General features: G+C 44.2%; 1 protein-coding gene across 2 annotated transcripts in view; it reads right to left on the bottom strand.

Annotated features, from left to right (window-relative positions):
* SMYD1 (SET and MYND domain containing 1) overlaps window positions 1-23,923 on the bottom strand; it is a 43,643-nt gene continuing 19,720 nt past the window's right edge. For both annotated transcript variants that reach the window (XM_043468764.1, XM_043468765.1), the window contains 5 exons: window positions 21,924-22,113; window positions 11,060-11,152; window positions 7,287-7,450; window positions 5,779-5,947; window positions 1-4,583 (listed from right to left, as the gene is read on the bottom strand). In XM_043468764.1, coding sequence (XP_043324699.1) covers window positions 4,425-4,583; window positions 5,779-5,947; window positions 7,287-7,450; window positions 11,060-11,152; window positions 21,924-22,113 — 775 coding nt within the window. In that variant the 3' untranslated portion in view covers window positions 1-4,424. The remainder of the gene's footprint in view (window positions 4,584-5,778; window positions 5,948-7,286; window positions 7,451-11,059; window positions 11,153-21,923; window positions 22,114-23,923) is intronic.

Below are 23,923 nucleotides of genomic sequence, written 5' to 3'. Positions count from 1 at the left end.
TTTGCTTGGAAACATGGAAATTTAATAGCCTCTGTGGACTGCTTTAATAAAAACTCAAGTTACACAGTTCTATGTCTCTTGTGCTCTGATCTAAGCAAATTCATTCACTTAATCATTCATTCAATACATATTAACTGAGCACCTACTATGTCCCGTGACCTGTGCTAGGTTCTTGGATTAGAAAGATGAATAAAGGGACAAAGCTCCTGCCCTCCAGAGGCTTACAATCTGATGGAGGAGGCAGACAAGTAAAAAGGTGATATAAGGTCATGAGGAGAATGTTATGATGGGAGATTCAAGGGTAATATGACTCAGACAGGCAGCTAGCTGAATCTAAAGCTTTCAGGAAGGGCTTTACAGAAGGGGTGATTTCCAAAGAGGGTTCTGAAAGATGAATAGTAGTTGATAGGTTTTACATATTTTAGACACATTGTTTCAAAACTCAGAGAGGCACAGGAGGACATGGGTCACCCAAGGACCCATGAGTAAGTGGCTCTAACTAAAATCTCAGCTGAAGTAGATACTCAGGAAGTAACTAGACCAGTAGTCAGATGTTCTCCTTGGGGGCAATGGGTGTTGAGGAGGAACAGGCGCAGGAGTGGGGAGAAAGGAAAGAGAAAGAGTTCCTTTTTGGACATGGCTGAGTTAGGGGGCAGAACGTTCGACAGGATATGTGGGGCTGATGTTCAAGAACAAGGTTAGAGGGTACAGATTTAAGGACATCAGCCTCAAAAGTATGAAAGTGTTAGTCACTCAGTAGTGTCTGACTCTTTGCGAGTCCTTGGGCTTCAGCCCGCCAGGCTCCTCTGTCCATAAGATTCTCCAGGCAAGAATACTGGAGTGGGTTGCCATTCCTTTCTCAAGGGGATCTTCCCAACCCAGGGATTGAACCGGAGTCTCCCGCATTACGGGCAGATTCCTTACCGTCTGGGCCACCAGGGAAGCCCTGAGACAGTGAGGAAACAAAGGGCCTGGCTGAGCTCCTGGGGGAAGGTGTGCAGAGGGAGATGAGGACCAACCGAGCATGACCAGAATGAACAAAACCAGTTCTAGGAAATACCAGCCTGTCAAGGGCAGGAGAGAAACCTCAACAGAGGATCATTACAAGGATGTGGTGCCCAGAAATCAGGGGCTGTGATGCCAACTGAAGCAGAGAAGCCAAATAATACGAAGGCTGAAATGTCCCGCCAGGAGTCGACTTTGGAAAGAGCCATGCTCATTCTGCAGTGGGTTCAGGAAGAAATGGAAAGTGAAGAAAGCTAAATTCCAGTATACAGTAGGTGCAGACAAATACTGTCTAATTCCACTTATACAAGGTACCCAGAATAGTCAAATTCATAGAGCCAGAAAGTACATTGGTAGATGCAGGGCGGGGCAGGGAGGGGAGTTAGTGTTTAATGGGGACAGAGCTTCAGTTTAGGAAAGTGAAAAATTTGGGAGATGGACAATGGTGAGACTAGCACAACAATGGGAATGTAGTTAGTGCCACTGAAATGTACAGTTAAATATGGTTAAAATAGTATGTTTCATATTATGTAACTTTTACCACAATTTTTAAAAAGGCATTTTTTTAAAAAAAGAGGGACTTCCCTGGTGGTCCAGTGGCTAAGACTCCATGCTCCCTATGCAGGGGGCCTGGGTTCGATCCCTGGTCAGGGAAATATATCCCACATGCTCAAGTAAGAGTTTATGTAACACACACACACAAAAAAAAAGCCCAATGCAACCAAAATCAATAATTTTTTTCTAAAAGCGTTGTTAATAAACATGGGAGACAAAACCTTTTAAAAAATAGTTAGCTTTGAAGATTATGAGTCCCCGGCATGTCAATTAACTGCTTTAAATAAGCCAGAAATGTGAAGAGTCCAAGATGAGAGAGAATATAGGGGAGGTGAGGTTCAAAGACCCAGGAGGGGACAGGGGTCCAAGGCACAAGTGAAGAGTTTGGCTTTGGAGGAGAAGGGAGTGTGAAGGGGGCGGGGCGGGATGGGAAGCACAGATACGACATGTGTGAACCCACGTGGGAAGAAGAAACAGGAAATCCCATCTCCTGGCCCCTCCATGAAGTAGGCGATGAGGGCCTGCTGAAAGCAGAGAACTCAAGAACCAGATTGAAGACCTGAAATAACCACTGGGCAAAGGCGGGGCCAGCGAGGGGCACAGGGAGCACGTCTGGGCTGCACCCCAAGGCCAGCTGAGGTTGGAGAGGAGTCTGTGGAGGAACCTAAGATGAAAGGTGCCATTTTCCTGGCTGCACACAGACCTCCAGGTACAACAGAGGAAAAATAAGACAGCTGAATTAATCTAGGTCAGAACTCCGCTGAAAGGGGGCATGGGCCAAAAGGAAGACAGACACCTAATTTGAGGAAGAGGGGATGGAAAACAGACCAGGAGTATGGGGGAATGACCAGCAGTGTGGCAGATGAGAGTGACAAAGAAGGAAACAGATTTGGAGGAAAGTTTCATATGAGGGTAAGTCACTTCAGTCATGTCCAACTCTTTGTGGCCCCACGGACTGTAGCCCACCAGGCTCCTCTGTCCATGGAATTTCCCAGGCAAGAATATTAGAGTGGGTTTCCGTTTCCTATTCCAGGGGATCTTCCCAACCCAGGGATCAAACCAGGGTCTCCTGCATTGGCAGGCCAGCTTTTACCACTAGTGCCACCTAGGAAGACTGGGGATGGAAGAAGGACCATTTGAACTGGTACAGTTGGCTCCCTGGGAGAGGGCTGGTTCCGTCCTTTGTCGTGTAGTATGTGAGCTTAGAAGAACGGTCACTCTCCCAGTGAAAGTTCTAAAGAAGCAGGTGTCCTCAATAAAGAGCCAAGTGCCAGGTACAAGTATTCTGCAAAGAGTTGGCATCTTTGCAGAACTTTTTGGACAAAGATTTTGGCACATTGGCAGAGCTGTTATGTTCCAAGGGAGGCAGTGGATCATTCTGAGGATGAAGGGGTGTAAGGATGGAGGAAGTGACTCTTTAGGCACAAGTGACAAATATAGGTCCTGGGGGGATCATGTGACTTCAAAATGTTAGTCAGAGCTCTGGGGTCAAGGGTGGCTCCAAAGGATATAGAAGACTTGGTGACACTCCCAAAAAGAGTGTTTTGGTCCAGGATCCCCCAAAACACTGGTGAGAAGTTTGGGCTCCCAGAAGATACAAGAGCACAATTAGGACAACTGTCCCAGGCCAACGGGACAGCTGGATTGGTTGATTCCCAAGACCCTCACTCTTGAGTGAAAAATCAAGAGCAGCTCCCCAGGAGATGAGGGCATGTTGATCATACCCCAAAGAGGTCCCAACCTAAATGTGAAGTGTCCAGATTAGACATTCCTTCTGGTAAGAAAAGCAGAGAACCCAGGGTATGCACAATGAAAGAAATTAACCCAAGGAAGTCATAATTATTCACAACTAAAAATAGAGATTTCCTAGGGGTCAGTGATGAAGTCTAAGCTGATACAGACCACCCAGGCACATGTAGCCAAATCAAATACCCAAAGGCCAATTCTGCTGGATCCATGATTATCAGGTAGGTGGGTTTCCAAATTTTTCTCTCAGCTTCACCCTAAAGAGACTTCTTCAATCCTAGAAGACCAATGGCCAGAGAAATCTCAGCTAACGTCCAACTACTCCCACATCATGGGAATCACAAGGCTTGACACAGAGGGTGGGGAAGGGAGCCACTCCCTCTCTGTTCTAAAAGTAGTTTCAGAATAATGCGGGGAACCAAGACTTTAAACTGAGGCCTTAAGTGGTTTGAGCAAACCTCCATCTCCTTCTGCATAGTACCCTTATTAAAGAGGTTCTAGTTCTCTGAGTAGGACTCACGTGGCCCAAACACAGTCCCTTCTTCATAACTCCACAGTCACCTGTGGAAACTGGACAACACCCATTCCAGTCAGCAAATCCTGAACATCCCTGAGACACCTGTACAGATAGGTGAGCAGACAACTGAGACTCCAGGTACCTGACACCCTCAGCTCAGAGGTCATCTCCTCCATGACCAACTGCTGCCCACCACCCCGACGACTACACACACACACACACACACACACACACACACACTCTAGACACATATCCCTCTCTCCATAGAGCTTACCATTGCATTTATTATCACACTGTGTTTAATTGTTTATGTTTCGTCTCCCCAGTTACGTTTGGAGCTTCTTTATACCTAAGGTCTAGCACCCAATAAACACTTGTAGGATGAGTTAGACCGGGCGGGGCTGGGATAGAGTTAAACTGAACTGGACTGAGTTGAAGTTAAAGAAAATGACACCGGGGACCACAGAGCAGTACGTTCCCATGGCAACAAAGTTGCGTATTACCCTGATTTCCTCATCAAGGGTCTCCCCAAAAACCCACCACCTCCAGGATGTCTCCCCAGTCCCTCAGCCACGGCGCCCCTCCCCCACCCTGCAGGTCCTCATTGCTTCTTGTGGAACAGAGCCGGCGCCGGCTCGTTGCTGGGCTCGGCCATGACCTGCATGGGTTGGTTGTTCAGGGCGGCCTCGCGCATCTTGTGGTACATGAATTCGTTCTGGCGGAACATGCGCAGTTCCATCTCCGTCTGCATCCGCATGGCCTGTGGGACGCAGATACATCGAAAACAGTGATGACAAAGCCCCAGAACGTGTCGGTCTCTGACTTACGTTGGCCCTACTGGAAAGGACATACATACACCCTACACACACATGCACACATGTATACTCACACTCATCCACTGGGGGTCGAATGTCTTGACAGTGGGCTCCATTTGTTAGGAAGAGGCAGTCACACGAACCACTGAGAGAGAGTAGCTTGAGGGACTGTTCTCAGCGGAGATTATTCTTAGAAAGTGCCAAGTGGGGACCTGGGTTTGAACCTTGGCTCTTTAATCCCTTCAGCCCTCAGTTTGCTCATACTTGAAATGGGTGAGATGCCCTTGTACTTTACAATGTGCCAGGAAGACTACAGCCTGTGACACATAACAAAACCCTCACCCTCATAATGTTAATTCAAGAAATATTTACCAAGGGCCAGGCTTCGCTGCAGGGCTAAGGTCAGAGCAGTGAATTCGGTGACAATGACTTATTTGACAAGCTTAATATACTGACATAAAGTTAGTCTTCTCATACATTCCATGACACCAGAGTCTGTCCTCTTTCCCTGTACTGCTGCCTGAGAACAGTCCTTTGGACTCTGTTACCTTCAAATAAATCAGTCTTCAAAGCACAAAGGAAACCAGCAGCTATGAAAAGCATGCCATTCACACACCAACTCATCAAACCCTTGTGCCAACCCTGTCTTTTTCCTCCATTTCACTGATGAGGAGACTGAGGCCCATACATTATTAGCAGCCACACAGGTGGAAAGTGGTAAAGCAGGAATTGGATCCCAGCAGTGGTCTGATTCTAGAGCCTGTGCTCTGTGACTCTACTCCACGTAGCAGGTTTTCTAGTGTACCTGTTATACACACATGCACACCATTAGGTTTTCTCAGTCCAGGCTTGGAGCAACCTAGGGTTCAAGTCTGAGTTTTGCCATCCACTCGCTTTGTGACTAAGGACAAGTTACTCTCCTTCCCTGGGCTTCAGTTTTTTCAGATGTAAAATGAGAGGAGGGACTAAGCATGCCTGAATCCCTCCTGAATTCCCTCCTGGGCTTGTTTTTTCAGATGTAAAACGAGAGGAGGGACTAAGCAAGTCTGAATTGACACAACTAGGGTCTTTGCAAAAGCAGAATCTAGTACTCAGCTTTCATCTTCAGAGAGCCCAACCCAGCCCCAAGATGCCACTTGCCTCTAAGTCCTTGGTGATGGGATGAGAGGGTCCATGTGTGACCAGGAGGATGGCATAAGCTTTGCAGATCATGCCATGCCCCACCTCAATGTTGCCAGCATGCCAGTTGGTCAGCCCTGCCCGCATGATGGCCATGCCCAGCTGGGCATTGTTGGGATGGTACAGCTTCCTGTGGGGACACAGCAAGTAATCATAACACATATTCCCAACCTGCCTTGCATCTACACAGCATTTGACAGCTTATAAAGGGACCATGGGACTTCCCTGGTGGTCCAGTGGTTAACAATCCTCCTTCCAATGCAGGGGACACAGGTTCAGTCCCTCGGTGGGGAATTAAGATCCCACTTACTGTGGGGCAACTAGAGAGAAGCCTCAGCACACTGCAATGAAGACCCAGGGCAGTCAAAATAAAATAAATAAATAAAACAAAGTGACATCACTGACTAAGTCCATTTGCTTTCCCATCAGCCCTGGGAGGTATCCACCATCAAAGATAGATTGAGGCACACAGAGCCACAGTCAGATGCCAAACACCCCACGTGGTGAGGCTGTGAGGTGGAGACTCTGACCTGGGCCACTGAGCCAAGTCCTCACAGGGAAACGAGGTCAGGATTGTACTTGGAACTTGAGTACTGGGAGCTGGCAGCCTTCAGGAGCACTCAACCTCTCCTTGGGAAAAAGCTAAGAAGTTTAGGGGAAAAAAATAATTTGAATGTTCTTCGTGGGACAAAGTGGTATTCTTACCTCCCTGATACCCTCCATGGATTGAAGAGGGTACCCTCCATTCAAAAAAATACAACTTCCTTATGCAAAAGTATTCATTTGGCCAGAAATACAAATTCACACACCAGTGTGGACACATACGGCAAGAGAAAACATTAGCAGAGGAAAGGCAAGGAAGTTGCCTTTTACAGTTTATAAGCAAGGATGGCCCACACCTCTTTTATTTTCTTTCTTTTTTTTCTTCTCTTCCTGTTTTTTTGTTTGTTGTTTTTTATCACACTGTGGGGCTTGCAGGATCTTGGTCCCAAACCAGGGATTGAACCCTCACCCCCTGCAGTAGAAGCACAGAGTCTTAACCACTGGACTATCAGGGAAGTCCCTCTCTTTTTTTCTTTTGATAAACTCCAAAGCTGCAAGATTGCCTCTGTTGATTGGTTGATTGGTTGGGGGTGGGGGGAACCTTTCTAGGCATTTAAAGTCAAGCCAGATTTAGCCTTAAGGAAACCAAAAGCAGAAGATGCCACCCAAATAATAGACAATCTCGAGGTGGGAAGGACAAAGGTTGACACACAGATTTCATCTCAAGTATCAGATCTGATTATTTGGACATTATTGCTGGGCACACCATGATAAAGACGTTCAGTCATAAAGAGGATGGTGATCAATTACTAATGCCTGCTGTGGGTGCCAGAGGGAGGGATCTAGTGATACGCCTGCCATCTTCTTACCATCCCTGAAACAGACACATTTCTGGAGGCTACCTGAGACCCAGGATTGTCACCTACATGTAGCCATCCACCATCCTCCTGGCGTAGTGTGAGGCCTCCTCAAAGGCCTGCAGGTAGGACAGCACCTCGGAAACGATGCTCAGCAGCCGCAGCGTGTAGATGTTGGTGTCGGCAAACACCGGCTCCTGCTTCTGCAGGCACTCCCGGCATAACTTCACAACCTAGGAGACACAAGCCCTGTCCGTACTCATTGCTCCAGAGCACAAGCTTAATTCACATACGGGAGCATCATGATGCCACTGGACACTCATGCTTCCAAGACTGAGGAAACTGCTAACAGAGATGGGAAAGCACCAGCTTGTGATTTGAAGGGAAAAGTGGTTCCCGTTTGGCTAAGACGCCGGGATGGAAAGGGTAAGAGTGGGACACAGCGCTGACATGGCGGGATGAGGAGTTACCACAGCAGTTAGTATGGAGGCTGTTAACAGATGAATGGTACATATATACAAGGGAATTCTACTCAGCCATAAAAAGGAAAAGAATTTGAGTCAGTTGTAGTGAGATGGATGACCCTAGAGCCTGTTACACAGAATGATGTAAGTCAGAAAGACAAAAACAAATATTTCATATTAATGCATGTATATGGAATCTAGAATATTTGTTAGAAGGACTGATGCTGAAGCTGAAGCTCTGATACTTTGACCACCTGATGTGAAGAGCTGACTCATTGGAAAAGACCTTGACCCTGGGAAAGATTGAGGGTGGGAGGAGAAGGGGATGACAGAGGATGAGATGGTTGGATGGCATCATTGACTCAATGGACACGAGTCTGAACAAACTCCGGGAGGACAGGGAAGTGAAGGACAAGGAAGCCTGGGGTGCTGCAGTCTATGGGGTTGCAAAGAGTCTGACATGACTGAACAACAACAAATGGAATCTAGAAAAATAGTCCTGATGAATCTATTCACAGAGAAGAGATGGAGAAGCAGACATCTTTCTCTGTGTCCATACCTCTGCCATGTGAGGATGAAGTGAGATGATATGCATGGAAGGTGGCCAGACAAACATGAATTAAGTTTCCTATCTGCTGTATATATGTCTACTAGTCAGGAGTTTCCTTAGAAATTGACAGAAACCTAAATAAAACTGGTTAAGAATAATGGAATCACACAATGGTATATTAAAAGGAACTCAGCCATTAAAAGGAACAAAACTGGGTCATTTGTAGATGTGGATAGACCTAGAGCTGTCATACAGAGTGAAATGAAGTAAGTCAAAAAGAGAAAAATAAATATCATATGTTAATGCATATATGTGGAATATGGAAAATTGTATTGATGAACCTATTTGCAGGGAAGGAATGGAGATGCAGATATAAAGAATGGACACATTGGGGGAAAGAGAGGGAAGGAATGAACTGAGAAGGTAGCATTGACATATATATACCATCATGTGTAAAATAGATAACTAGCAGGAAGCTGCTATATAACACAGGGAGTCCAGCCTGGCACTCCATGATAACCTAGAAGGGTGGACTGTGTCAGGGAGGGAGGCTCAAGGGGGAGGAGATACATATATAATTATGACTGATTGGCATTGATGTATGTCAGAGACCTCCACAACATTGTAATTATCCTCCAATTAAAAAAGAAGTCAGTAGGGAGTTATGAAAGCTATATTCATACATTACTTCTTCTCACAACAGCATGATGAGAGAGGTACTGCTAATATCCTCATTTTCCCAGATGAGGAAACAGAAGCACAAAGAGGGTAAGTGCTTTGCTGAAGTTACACAGAGAGTGAGTGATGGAGTGCAGATTCAAACCAACCAATGGAGCTTTATCTTAACCATCATGTCCATGATTCTCCATCGTGGCTGTGCTTTGGAATCATCTGGAGAGTTTTTTTTTTTATTTTACACCTTGAACAAGTAAAATTTCTACTTCTTAACTATGCTTCAATAAAGCTGGAAAAACATAAAAAGTATACCACATCCTAGAAGATATGGCCCCTTCTCATGAAGTATTGCTTATAAAGCAGTACTTCACCTGAGCATTTGACAGCCTTATAAAACTTTTTATTAGGTGAGGAGGACATGTGTAGTATGGTAGGTGATGTAACCAGTAGAATCCAAGCTATGGTTCCATTTCCACACCTCTATGGCTATAAAATGCATCATTTGGACTAGTGATACCAATGTGCATTCAGGTACCATTGGGACAAAATCTATGTAAGTTCCTGGAGAGCTTTGTAAAATCCCAGTGTCTGAGTCCTACCCTAGACCAAAGAAACTAAATATCTAGGGGAGGGACCCTGGCATCTGTAGCTCATATCTGCCCCTGGGTGGCCCTTATGCACAGTGACATTGGACAGTCATGACCTGGTAGAGGTGTACAGGATGGATTGGCAGAGAGAGGGTCCAGGAGACCAACTAGAAGGAGGCCACATTGGTCCTGGTGAGGAAGAAGATGGGCTCAATCCCAATGGACTTGGAGTCAGGCTTTCCTGACTAAGTCACATGTAGACATAGCTTCAGTGATGCCCTACAAAGTCAGATGGTTTCTAGATTTTAGTGGTTCATAGCTCTCCTCTTTTTCCCTTGCCAATCTCATAGGAGAAACGTCACACAATTCTTTCCATTTCTAATGATTGGAAATTAGTTTTCTCTGAGATTCTCCCAGAGGCCCCTGGGGCAACTGGGTGGGGGTATGACGGAGTGTGAGCTAACAAACAATCCATCCTGAAAACAATCATGAACTCGTAGGCAGTGTTCAGTCCTACATCTGGCCCTGCCCACCTTGAGCGCAGAAGAGGACAAACAAAGAAGAGAGGACAAAGGAATGGAATCAGGGGCTGAAGCTCCTACCTCAAACCTCTAGATTTTTTATATTGTACAGCAACACTTTGTTCATGGGGACTCTCCCTGAGACTTGACAGACTCCTGGGAGGCAAGCAGCATGTCCTGTGTTGGTCACCTCAATAAGGGCTCAAAAATGGGCAATGAATGAGTGAGGAAAAAAGAGTGAAGACAACAGAAAAGCTGATAGAAATGAACAGAAATGAATCTCCCACACTGCCACATCCTAGTGGCATCCAAACCCAGCCACACAAGTTGTTTAAAGAGCTTGGAGGGGAAAAAAAAAAAAATACTGTGATGATCCCTGCGTTCTGTTGCAGACTGGGTGAATCACATCCCAGGGGGTGAGACACAGGAATCTGTATTTCCAACAAACTGCCTGAGTGAATCAATGCAAATAAGTGCTCTGCAGGTCAGTGCTGGTGGTGGGTCTCAACTTTAGGTGCACATTGAAATCACGTGGGAGCTTTAAAAATCTTGATGGGTCCCATGCTAAGAGATTCTGGAAGGACTGTCCTGAGCATCAGTATTTTTCAATGATTCTAGTGTACGGCCTGGCTCTAGCGTAGAGCCAGGGTTGAATGCACAGTTAGAAGAGCCTGGAAACTGTAGTCAGGACACACGTTCAGTTACCAGAAAGCAAGCCATCCACTGCCATTTCCATTCCTCCATCCCTAATGCCAACCTAAAATATTACAGACCATCTCCCAAACCCCAGGGACATTTGTCAGGCTGCCTGTGCTTTCCTCAAATCCAGTTTTAGTGAGTTGAACCATCAGTGAGAACACATCTCTAAAGAGGCTACATGGCTTAAGGGCGAGAAGAGTCATGGTCTCAACCATGGGACATCTTCCAGAAAAAAACCTGCTTGGTAGCCTCCCCATCTTGACTGACCCCCACCATTTCCCTCCTTTACTAGAGAAACTTTCTGACCTCTTCCCCACCCCTACCCCCTATAAAAATAAATTTTTACCTCGTGGTACAAACCCTCGGAGCGAGCCTTGTCAATTTTTTCCAATGTATCCTTGGAGAATTGTATCATCTCCTTCACCACCTCCTGAGAGGGCTGGGAAAGGAAGGGACACTGAGTTGGAGGCCCCTTCATGAGGCAACCCACCCCACCTCTGAACAGCCAACATTTTTTTTATTGGAGTATAATTGCTTTACAATGTTGTGTTAGTTTCTGCCATTCAACGAAGTGAATCAGCCATAACTGTACACATATCCCCCTCCCTCTGCGACCTCCCTCCCACCCACCCGCCCATCCCAGAGAACTGAAGTGAACTCCCTGGGCTATAGAGGAGGCTTCCACTACTTCTCTTTTTATACATGGCAGAGTATATACGTCAATCCCAAACTCCCAATTTGTCCCACCCTCCCACTCCCCCCACCATGTCTACATTTTAGTTCTTTATGTCAGCGTCTCATTCCTGCCCTGCAAATAGGTTCCGTTGCTCTTGTTGACATTTACTATAGTACAAGATTAATGCCTTCCTCCTTGTGAATGCTTCATTTCTGTAAATGCCACTCAGGATCCCTATAGCTTTTCCAGCTCCCTCATTATGCTTCTGATGCACATTGCATTTTCCATTGACCAAGTCCCAGAGTCTTGCTGCTGGGTCGTGTTCCCCAGCCCAGCTTGTGCCTGGGTTTATAGACCCCAATGAAGAATCTGGCATTAATCCCTGTTGTGTTTTCTCTGGCATTTTGGATTCTTATTGTATTCTTTCACTCAGAATGTTTGCCGTTCTTCCCCTTGACTTCAAATCAACCACATATTCTATAGGTATGCCCTTGAATTTTTGTTTCCACCCAAATACTGGCCAGCACAGGACTGAGGACTGAGGGTTTGACCAAAATAATCATACTCCGGTTTGCCACTGAAGCTCATTAAACAGGGCTGTGTGGCTTTGGGCTGTCAACCCTTTCACATGTCTCTGCATCCAGCTCATAGTTCCTAGGAGGAACTTCCTTGGTGATCCAGTGGTTAAGAATCCACTTTACAAAGCAGGGACACAGGTTCAATCCCTGGTCAGGGAACTAAGATCCCACATGCCTCGGAGCAACCAAGTCTACATAACACAACTATTGAAACACGGGTTACACAACTACAGAGTCGGTGCACTGCAACAAAAGGCCCAGTGTGCCTCAATGAAGACCTGATGCAACAAAATAAATAAATGCGTGATTTTTTTAAAAGGCTATCATGAGAGAATTTGTTAGCTGTGAAATCTAGACCAATTAGGCTTCCTATGTTTGCCTAAGCAGTCTAGTGACCTTGTAAAACAAAAATGAGGTTTTGATATTTGAGGTACCATAATTAAGAAGCCAGTTCCCATGAAAGCATAATTTTGAAGAAAAAGTGCCAGATTTCTCAAAGACCAAAGAAAGAGTTTGCCTGCAATGCTTACCAATATCAGAAGCTCTTTTCTGGGAAAAAAAAAAAAAGTTTTTTGCTTAGGCAAATCTGATATAATTTTTTCCCCAAAAAAACCCTTTATTATTTATTCTGACTGTAAAATTAATATATACAAACTGTTAAAAAAATATATGAAGAAAAAAGTGGAAATCCCCAGAACTCACCCAAAGATGGACACAGTATGTTGAGGAGTATTTTCTAATACATATACACAAGAATAATATTTTAAATATTTAACAACTAGTATAGGAAAAGCACTGACAGATCAAAGGCACAGACACATCAATAATATGTCTACATGACCATGGCACCTTACACTGGCTGAACTTCGGTCCTGCATGTTCACACATGCGTGAGTGTCTACATCAATAGCATCATGTTTTTCTAACTGGTACAGTAACATATATCTCTCTATTGCCTGTTTGTTTGTTTTTTCACTTATTATAGTCAAAGCTATGGTTTTTCCAGTAGTCATGTATGGATGTGAGAGTTGGACCATAAAGAAAGCTGAATGGCAAAGAATTGATGCTTTTGAACTGTGGTGCTGAAGAAGACTCTTGAGAGTCCCTTGGAGTACAAGGATATCAAACCAGTCAATCCTAAAGGAAATCAGTCCTGAATATTCATTGGAAGGACTGATGCTGAAGCTGAAGCTCCAGTACTTTGGCCATCTGATGTGGAGAGCCAACTCATTGGAAGAGACTCTGGTGCTGGGAAATATTGAAGCAAAAGGAGAAGGGGATGGCAGAGGATGAGATGGTTAGATAGCATTATTGACTCCATGGACAGGAATCTGAGCAAACTCAGGGAGACAGAGAAGGACAGGGGGGCCTGGAATGCTGCAGTCCATGGGTTTGCATAGAGTTGGACATGACTTAGTGACTGAACAGTAGGTATTCCCCAATATAAATATGAAAACAAAACTACCAAGCATTTTACAGAATTTTGCAGACATTATCACGCTTCCCACATGAAGCTCTCATTCATTCTGTGTTCTAAGCATAACAGTCTGGAGGGAAAGGAGCATGAGACCAATTCTCTAAGGAAAATGTCTATCCCAGGCAATAAAAGCCCCGTAATTGCTTCCTAAAAAAAAAAAAAAACCCATATTGCATTTTTAATAACTAGAATTTCCTACTATATGAAGCTAGACTAATTTATTTAATCAGGTCTCCAAATATCCAATATTTTTTTATCATAGGGAATTGGGGTCAACAACTCTGTTTAGATTTTCTGCTTAAATTGTTTTGTGGAGTCACCTTCCTTAAACTATCAAAAACTAACAAGAGAATGGGCATCTGTTCCCTTAAAAACAACCCTCCTCCATAAATGGAGATCAGGGTCTTCCCTCAGGCTCCCAGCTGCCTTGAGCCAGTTCTGCTGTGTTCACCTTGCAGTTAGGAGAGCTGCCAACCAAGAAAAGCTTGCTTCAACATCAGGATCACTTAAAGAAGTGGGATTATGTTTCTTTTTCTCCCCTCCCCTCCACTTACTTTGACTTCTGCAGAATTCCTCATTATCCCTATAATTCTAACTACCTTCATTTCCATATCCTTCTGTACCTGAAAAGTGAAAATGTCAGTCACTTAGTCATGACCGACTCTTTGTGACTCCATAGACTGTAGTTTTCCAGGCTCTTCTGTCCATGGAATTCTCCAGACAAGAATATCGGAGTGGGCTGCCATTCCTTTCTCCAAGGGATGTTCCCAACCCAGGGAAGGAACTCAGGCCTCCTGCATTGCAGGAAGATTGTTTATTGTCTGAGCTACCAGGGAAGCCTGGGCTTCCCCACAGTTCTGTGTTTGTCTCTGTACTTGCCTCACAGCCTGACCCCAACAATTGATGCATACATCAGTGCTCTGCCTTCTATTTGGTCTCACCCCTGGGTTAAACTTCACCTTGACCTTTGATTTGGCTGAGATTTCTGGCTGCTTTCCTGTTTGACGACCCAAAGGTTGACTTCCCGCCTGAGTACTACTCAGCCCCTGTTAGTTAACTGGTCATGTCTTGGTCCCAGACCACATCATTTCAGTGTGTGTCTGCTTCCCTAAGCCCGTTTGAATCAACCACATTAGTGAGAGGAGTCCACGTCTTGCCTGGTGTGCAGAGTCCTGTGAGTAGGGTCCAGAGGTGTATCGTATCATCTGTCCATCAAACCTATATCTTCAGTTTCACCTATCATTTGTTGCCCAAGTGTTGGCTCATGAAATCCCATCTAGTTGATGACTACTAGTCTCCAAGCTACTGTAAGTTCCATCATATTCAAAATTCTTAGTGAATCTTCTCGAGTAATCAATAACTTGCAGGATAAACTCAGAGAATACCAAGCTGTTAGATGTTAAGAAAAATGGTACTGATGAACCTATGTGCAGGGCAGGAATAGTGACACAGACATAGAGAAGAGACCTTGGACATAGCGGGGGCAGGACAGTGTGGCACGAATTGAGAGAGTACAATGAAATATACATATTTCCATATGGAAAATAGATAGCTAATGGGAAGTTGCTGTATAGTGCAGGGAGGTCAACACGGTGCTCTGTGACAACCTAGAGGGGTGGGATGGGGAGATGGGGGAAGATTCGAGGTAGAGGGATATCTGCATACTTATGGCTGATTCACATTGTTGTATGGCAGAAGCCAACATAATGTCGTAAAGCAATTATCCTCCAATTAAAAACAAATTAAAAAAAATAAAGTGCATCTCTTATAGAAAGCATTTTTTTAAAAAAATCTTCTTCAATTTGATGCTGTAAGAAAAAGTGCTACTTTAAGCTCTTGAAGGGAGTTAAATTTTTTCAAGGAGGCAACTGCCAAGGTTCTCAAAACAATCTGGCTGAAAAGTTGTTAACTGACACATGCAACATGTGATAAAGCTATTCTGAGAAGAGAAATGGGCTGTTCCACTTGGCTCTCTTTTCATAGTAAAGGCAGGAAAATCTGATCTGCAGATAGGATTTAAGGAACCCGGCAGAGAGAGGTTCTACTCTCCAGGAGCACCAAGATTAATAGAAAACAGGGAGGAAGAGAGAGGAGCCAGAGGAGAAGGGGGAGGAGCTAGTGGTGAAAAGCGGGAGGAACCAAAAAGAGGAGGGGAGGGAAAGAGGGACACTGGCTCCCCAAACTTGAAAAATTGAAACATTCCTATTGTGAAATAGGTGAAGGCTGGAGAAAGAGGGAAAAAATTAAAAATTAAAAAAACAACAACCTAAACAAGGAGGGTTCAAAGCTACAACTGAGGGAAATTGGTGTTATTTTCTCATTTTAAAAATATTTGGTTTTTATTTTAATCCAGCTCTATATGTATATATATGTGTGTATATATATGTGTGTGTGTGTATACATATATATATACATATACATACATATATATACATACATATATATATACACACACACACACGAGTCTGAAACAATCTGATGCCAACTGAAGGTTTGAAGTTGACTCACAAAGGCTGCTCTACAGAGAGGAGCTTATCAGGCTGTGATAAAGAATTATTTAATAAATAAAAGCAATTGTGATGACATCATAGAAAAGCCTGAAGGAACTGTTAATAAGTTAGTCCAATGCCCCACTTCACAGATGAGGAAACTGAAACCCACAAGGAAGAAACTTGCCCAAGCTTAGACATTCAGGGTCACAGCCAGAATGAGAACACAGCCTCCTAATTTTTTCTCCAGTGTCCTTTCCACTACATTATGGAGGGGAAAAAAAGTGAAAGTGTTAGCCACTCAGTCATGTCTGACTCTTTGTGACCCCATGGACTGCAGCCTGCCAGGCTCCTCTGTCCATGGAATTCTCTAGGCAAGAATACTGGAGTGGGTAGCCATTCCCTTCTTCAGTCTGCTATATTATAACAGCCTTTTATTATGTCTTCAAATGCACTTGCTTTTAAAAAATTATACTCAAAAAATTTTTTCTGCTCACTTGTTTTGGTTGAGTCATTGTTATTCCTTTGTTTTAATAGAGAAACCAAATTCATGTCTGACTCTTTGCGACCCCATGGACTGTAGCCCACCAGGCTCCTCTGTCCGTGGGATTCTCCAGGCAAGAATACTGGAGTGGGTAGCCATTCTTTCTCCAGGAATCTTTCCAACCCAGAGATCAAACCCAGGTCTCTCGCATTGCAGGTGGATTCTTTACTGTCTGAGCCACCATGAAAACCCAAGTTATTGTTATTTCTTTATTTTAATAGAGAAATGATTTTGATATAAAAATAATAAAAAGCTTTTGCTTTGAATCCAGGTCAGTTCAAGCAGAAATCATTGATGTTTTGTATCAAGAGAGATGTCAGCTCTTCAATTCAGATTGGAAGATGTGGGCATATGGTCACCATCTGGTAGCAGCTTAAAGTGAAGGGGCAGGAACTAACAACCACACATCACCTACTTAACTATTGGTATTGCCAGGTAAATATCAAAAAATTCAAAAGCCTGTATGGGAGGGCAGTTTGGAGGAGAATGGATACATGTATATGTATAGCTGGGTTGCTCTGCTGTGCTCCTGAAACTAACACAACATTGCTAATTGGCTATACTCCCATAAAAAATTAAAAGGTTAAATGAAAAAAAGAAAAATTGACATATCTGATTTCAGAATCTTAAAATGTAACTATAGAATTTTGGGTGTGTATAAGGATATTCTCCTAAAAATGTATAAAATATACAAAAATCTTAAAATCTACATGTACAGTGTATTATATGAGCATACATGGGTCCTTTCAGGGTAAGTAAATGGGAAATAAATTAATCAGTACTAATGAACTCAAAGGGGCTTCCCAGGTGGCACTAGTGGTAAAGAGTCAGCCTGCCAATACAGAAGACATAAAGAGACACAGGTTTGATCCCTGGGTCGGGGAGACTCCCTGAAGGAGGGCGTGGCAACCTACTCCAGTATTCTTGCCTGGGAAATCCCATGGACAGAGGAGCCTGGCGGGCTACAGTTCATAGGGTTGCAAAGAGTCAGACACAACTGAAGCAACTGAGCATGCCTGCAATGAACTCAAAATAAATTAGATAAGAAACAGATATTCCATGTCAAAATAAGTAATACCTATCTCTTATCTAATTTATTTTTAGTTCATTTGTACTAATTAATTTACAATTAAACTAATACCTTAACTTGGTTTCTATAAAAAGAAATTTCAAAAGGAAATGGCAACCCACTCCAGTGTTCTTGCCTGGAGAATCCCAGGGACGGCGGAGCCTGGTGGGCTACAGTCCATGGGGTCGCAAAGAGTCGGACACGACTGACGCGACTTAGCAGCAGCAGCAGCAGCAGAAGCAAGTTATGAAAAAATTACTCAGGTCCAGGCAGCAGGCAGGAAGGCTGGCTGTCTTGCAGATAAGACACATGTTAACCTGCAGGTTCTGGAAGGTCAGGGTAAGGGTGGACACAGTAGCTTATTCCTTTCTGTACCTCCTGTGGTACTGAGCTCAGTGCCCTATACATACAAGCCAATACACGAATAAACAATTTTTTAAAAAGAACACATTCCTGAGTGTTTTGTATCCTGCCCTGTATCGAGACTGACTGACTTCTGCTTGCACACACATGTGGGTACGCGTATCTGTGTGAGTGCATGTGTCCCTTCTAATTTTAATAATTAAATAAATTTAATTTTAATTTGCATACAGAGTTACATTCTCCTCCCAAATTTAATTCATATGTTTCAGTTCTAACCCCTAGTACCTCAAAATGTGACCTTACTTAGAAATAGGGTCAGTGCAGATGTAATTAATTAAGATGGGGTCATACTTAATTAAGGGTGGGCCCCTTCATCCAATGGCACTGGTGTTCTCATAAAAAAAATGCCAAGTAAAGAGAAAGATACACACATGAGGGGAAGACCATGGAAAGAGGCTCAGGGCCGTCTACCATCTAAGGAAAGAGGCCTAGAGCAGATCCTTCCTTCATAGCCCTCAATAGGAACCAGTCTAGCCAAAACCTTGATTTCAAATTTTAGCCTCCAGAACTGGGAAATACATTTCTATTGTAAGTCACCCGGTTTGGGGTCCTGGGTGTTATGGCAGCCCTAGGAAACAAATTCATATGTCAAAGTTTGGCCCCTTAACTCTTTTCCCTTAAGAAATAGAGCTCAGACTTCCCTGGTGGCACAGTGGACAAGAATCCACCTGCCAATGCAGGGGACATAGGTTTGATCCCTGGTCCGAGAAGAGTCCATATGCCAGCTAAAGCCGGCTAAAGCCAGATAAAGCCCATGCAGCTAAACCACAGCAGCTAAAGCCCATGTGCCACAACTAGTAAGCCTGCACTCCAGACTGCACAACCCACAACTACGGAGCCTGTGTGCCACAACTACAAAAGCATCTAGAGCATGTGCTCTGAAACAAGAGAAGCCACCACAATGAGAAGCCTGAGCACTGCAACAAAGGGTTTCCCCTGCTCACCGCAACTAGAGAATGCCTGTGTGCTGCAAGGAAGACCCAAATATAAACAAATAAATGATTTTAAAAAAAGAAATAGAGCTCAGCTAATCACAATAGCTAAGATGCAGAAACAACCTATATGTCCATCAACAGATGAATGAATAAAGAAGATGTGGCACATATATACAGTGAAATATTACTCAGAGATTTAAAAAGCATGAAATAATGCCATTTGCAGCTCCATGGATGGACCTAGAGATTATCATACTAAGTGAAGTAAGCCAGAAAGAGAAAGACAAATACCATATGGTACCTCTTACATGTGGAATCTAAAATATGAGATGAACAAACTTGTCTACAAAATAGAAACAGACTCACAGACATAGAGAACAGAGTTATGGTTGCCAAGGGGTGGGGGGAGGGAAGGACTGGGAGTTTGAGGCTGGCAGATGCAAACTATTATCTATAGAATGAATAAAGAACAAAGTCCTCCTATATAGCACAGGAAACTATATTCAGTATCCTATGATAAACCATAATGGGAAAAAAACATGAAAAAGAATTATGTGTGTGTGTGTGTGTGTATAGGCTTCCCAGTGGCAGTAGTGGTAAAGAACCTGCCTGCCAATCCAGGAGACATAGGAGACACAGGTTCCATCCCTGGTTCAGGAAGATGCCCTAGAGAAGGGCATGGCAACCCACTCCAGTATTCTTGCCTGGAAAATCCTACAGACAGAGAAGTTTGGCAGGCAGCAGTCCAGAGGGTCACACAGAGTTGGACACAACTGAAGCAACTTAGCATGCACACACATATGTATAACTGAATCGTTTTGCTGTATACCAGAGACTAACACAACACTAAATCAATTATACTTCAATTAAAAATAAATTAAAAAAGGAAATAGATCTCCTTTCATGTTTGTACATAAAGATATACCTCATCAGCTTTAGTGAGCTTGAGATATTGCCTTAACTTAAATATTTCCCTATTGGTGGTTATTTAGGTATTAGTCAATATTTTGTTTCCAACAATGCCACAGTGTCCTATCTCTTTATACATATACCCATGCATGTATGCAAGTATATCTGCAGGGTAATTCTTAGAACACCTTGGCCAAAGGGTAAAAAATATTATCTATTAAAAATAAAAATAAGCTAGTGGCAAAAAAAAAAAAGTCTAGAATAAGCCTGGGGATGAGAGAGAGAAACAAGTGGGGGACAGTAGCACTAATGCCTTAAGTAATTGAGTGGGGTCCCAGCATCTGAACCTAGAAGTCAGTTTTGTTTGTAGCCTTTGCTCTAATCAGAGACAAGTTTCTGCCAACACACAGGATGCAGTGTGTGTGTGTGCTCAGTCACTTCAGTCATGTCCGACTCTTTGCGATCCTATGGATTACAGTCCGCCAGGCTCCTCTGTCCAGGGGGTTCTCCATGCAAGAATACTGGAGTGAGTTGCCATGCTCTCCTCCAAGGGATCTTCCCAACTCAGGGATCAAACCTGAGTCCCCTATGTCTCCTGCTTTGGCAAGTGGGTTCTTTACACTAGTGCAAACTTGGAAGCCCAATAGGATACAGAAGTTAAGTTAATTCACAAGTATATCTGTGTCTTCAAATGCACTGATGGATTGTGCATTATACAGAAGTACTGAGTTAGTCTCTCCAAGGAGTCTGGCGCCTGGTTAAAAACCTATATGTGCTTTTTCAGATCTGACTATAAGCTGTACCTGGCACGCCACACAGGTAGGAGGGAAAGCTGCCCTCCCCACAAGAGACTTGGTGCAAAGCCAGTGCACCACAGTTTCTGAAGGGAGGTGCAGCCAAGGGCTCAGGCCCATCCTGGCAGGTCACACTCTTCGCATACGGGCATTCCTGACCCATGTGCCTTCATTCTTAAGTCTCTCCCTCTCTCTTTTTAATTGAAGTATAGTTGATTAACTGAGATCTTGAGGTCTTCTTCAGGAGCCTCTACTGAGGCCTGCTTATTGTGAAAGTGGAATTGAGGGAGATTTTCTTTTCTTTTTTTTTTTAGTATTTTCTTGGCTGCACCACATAGCATGTAGGATCTTAGCTTCTGGACTGGGGATGGAACCCATACCCCGTGCATTGGAAGCATGGAGTCTTAACCACTGGACCACCAGGGAAGTCCCTGGGGGATTTTAAGACATGTTTCCTCATTCTGACTCTGTATCCAGGACTTTTCCACTCCTAACTCTTCCTCCACCTCTGACCCCCTCACTCACATGCCTCAGGGTCCATAAAACTACAAAGCCTTCAGTTCTGGGTCCCTCAGCAGTGAGCCAACCCTCACATCTGTGCTGATATACCTGACCCTCCATCTGTGTGCCTTCCCATGGAGGGAAAATGGACTGGGGGAATCAGCGCCCACTCCAGTCTCAGCCTCATGCTTTACCATTACAGGAAGCAATTAAAGGCTTGCTGCTTTCATTGGCTACTCTGACACCTAGAAGCCTAGCTCTCCCAATTCAGCAAGCCCCGACCTCCTCGTTGATAAGACTGTCAATGCTCAGTAGTCTCACCATTGATGAGGAAAGAGCTACTCAGGAGGTAAACATTTTAACCAATCTAAATATCACCTGGTCTGCACATCGCCCATTTCCCTAAGACTAGGAAAATATTTGTGATAATCTGACAACAAATCTCTTAGCCCATCTGGGCTCTCTATGAGAAACTCTCTGCATCCCTTAAAGTGCAAGGGGGCAAGAAGAGGAACTTAAATTTACTAAGTGTCTACTCTCTATGCCATTTCCGTTACATAGATCATCCTATTTAATCCTCATAACAGCCCCTCACAGTGGATGTCATGTTCCTATTTTACAATTGAGAAAACAGAGTTACTCCCCCAAACTCAAAAACCTGGCAAGCAGTGGCACCAAGACACTAGCTAGGACCCATCTGTGGTGCTCTGTCCACAGTCAGGAAGGCAAGGGCACCGTGGGTAGCTGGGCAATCCACCCTGGTCCGGCTCTTGAGGAAGATGCCCAAGAGCACCCCAGTAGTGGGCTGCATGTACCTTCGGGTCGTCTTTCACCCCCAGGAAGAGGTCATCCTTCAGCCCCTTCTTGCAGTGCTCACACGTGCAGTCAAAGTAGTACTGTCTCTTCAGCTGCTTCTTGCGTTCCTCACTGATGTTAAGGAAGTCGATATAGGACACCGTCAGCTCCTCTCCTTCTGAGATTTTGCCCAGGGCTCGGAGCTCAATTCTAGACCAAGGTAAAGCAGAAGAGTCAATCAAATCCAGGGTGGGATACATGCTCTTCAAGGTTTCAAGGAGTTGAACCTCAAAGACAACTTCCACTAACACTCTGAGAAAACATTCCTCCAAAAGGGGGAATTGTGACATAAAGGACAGTTTTCTGAATAGGTCTGCTCTACTTGTCATAACAATCAAATCTGCTCCATTCAGTCTGTTGCTCTGGAATCAGCTCAAATGGACTCCCAGTAGAGAGCTGGGCTTGGTCATAAAAGCATATGAAGCTTCCATGTCTGCAATTATCCCTGCGCGTTTAGCCACTGATTGTAACAAAAGAAGGGAGAAATAATAAGGTACAAACTTCAAACAAGAGAAGACTTAATAGTCATGTCTGGTTAGTCAGGGACTGCTTCTCTCAGAAACACACATATTCAGTTACCCACAATCTTAGCCCATTTTTGTGTCTAATTATAAGCCCTAGCTTATCTAAACTTTTGGCCCAATGGTTCAAGCCAACATTAAATGGGGAGAGTTATGCTTGGAAATCTCTGAAGGCAACTAAAGGCTGGCTCTTTAGTAGCCCATTGCATTTTTCACTTTTTTGTTTACTGGGGCACATGGATTTGGGGTTGAAGGTGGGTTAGAGAGAGCAGATGACATTTCAACTACCTTCCAGCCTAGACCTGAGCCTCCAGTTACCTACAACACTACACACCTCATCATGTAATAGAGACAGAATGTGCTGAAGACAAAAGGCCGCTGCACAACAGACATCCAGCTAAGCCAAACCAGCAGAGACCAGCCCATGGCCCTCTCAGCCATGCATCTTCTACCCACAAGGCCAGAAGCTATAGTAAGAGTAGTGAGCCCAGCAAACTGTGCTTCTGTATCTAAGCTGTGCTCCTGTATCTCCCCAAGATCCTGGCACCTTCCTTCCCAGAGGGAACCCATCACCTAGAGAGTAAGTGGCAGGATGCAGAGGGCTAGGAAAGCATCTGCAGAGAGGTCCACAGTCATTCCCTTCACCTCCCAGAGAGGCTGAGTCAGATGCCATGTGAAAGGCAGGAGATGGTCTCAGTCAGAGGCAACCCCTTCCACATGTTCTGAGATGACAGCCCAGCAAGGAACAGCGGAATGGCAGTGACACGTGTGTTCAGGTATCTGAGGTGACTGCTTCTCTCAAAGTGGGGTACACTGCCATGCCCAATAAATGTGATCATATATATATATATACTTATACATATACATACACCCACACACACACACACACCCCTTATATGGAGACCGGCAAAATTGTCTTTAGTCCCTTGTTTCCTTTCATCTCCACTCTAATTTTTGACTGTTACTGAAGGAGTGAAAAGCAAAAGGAGAGAAGGGCAAAATGACCTACTCGCAGCTCTGCTTAGAATCCTAATATGTCCCAGCTACAGGGCATTGACCTCCTCATTTCACAGATGAGGATACTGATACCCAGAGAGGTGAAGTAACTTCCCTGAAGGTCCCACAGCACTTTGGCAATGGGGCCAAGATTTTGAACTCAAGAGCTTTATCATATCATACTGGCCACTAATTCATAGTTGGCCCAGAAGCCGTAAAGAGAATACACGAATAAATACATACCAAAAACATCACATTTACAGATATCATTTTTAGAACTAGTCTGAGTGAGAAATTGGAGGTTATGAACAAACACACAGTCCTTTAGTAGGTCAGTAATATCAACAGTCCTCATTTCATGGTAAATAGGGTTTAGAGGAATCATGTGTGGTTTTCTAAGATGATGTGGACTGGAAGGGACTGTCATACTTTGGGGTTGGAGG

The sequence above is a fragment of the Cervus canadensis genome, chromosome 5, assembly GCF_019320065.1.
Source record: "Cervus canadensis isolate Bull #8, Minnesota chromosome 5, ASM1932006v1, whole genome shotgun sequence".
Classification (NCBI taxonomy): Eukaryota; Metazoa; Chordata; class Mammalia; order Artiodactyla; family Cervidae; genus Cervus; species Cervus canadensis.
This window is presented reverse-complemented; position numbering and strand designations above follow the sequence as displayed.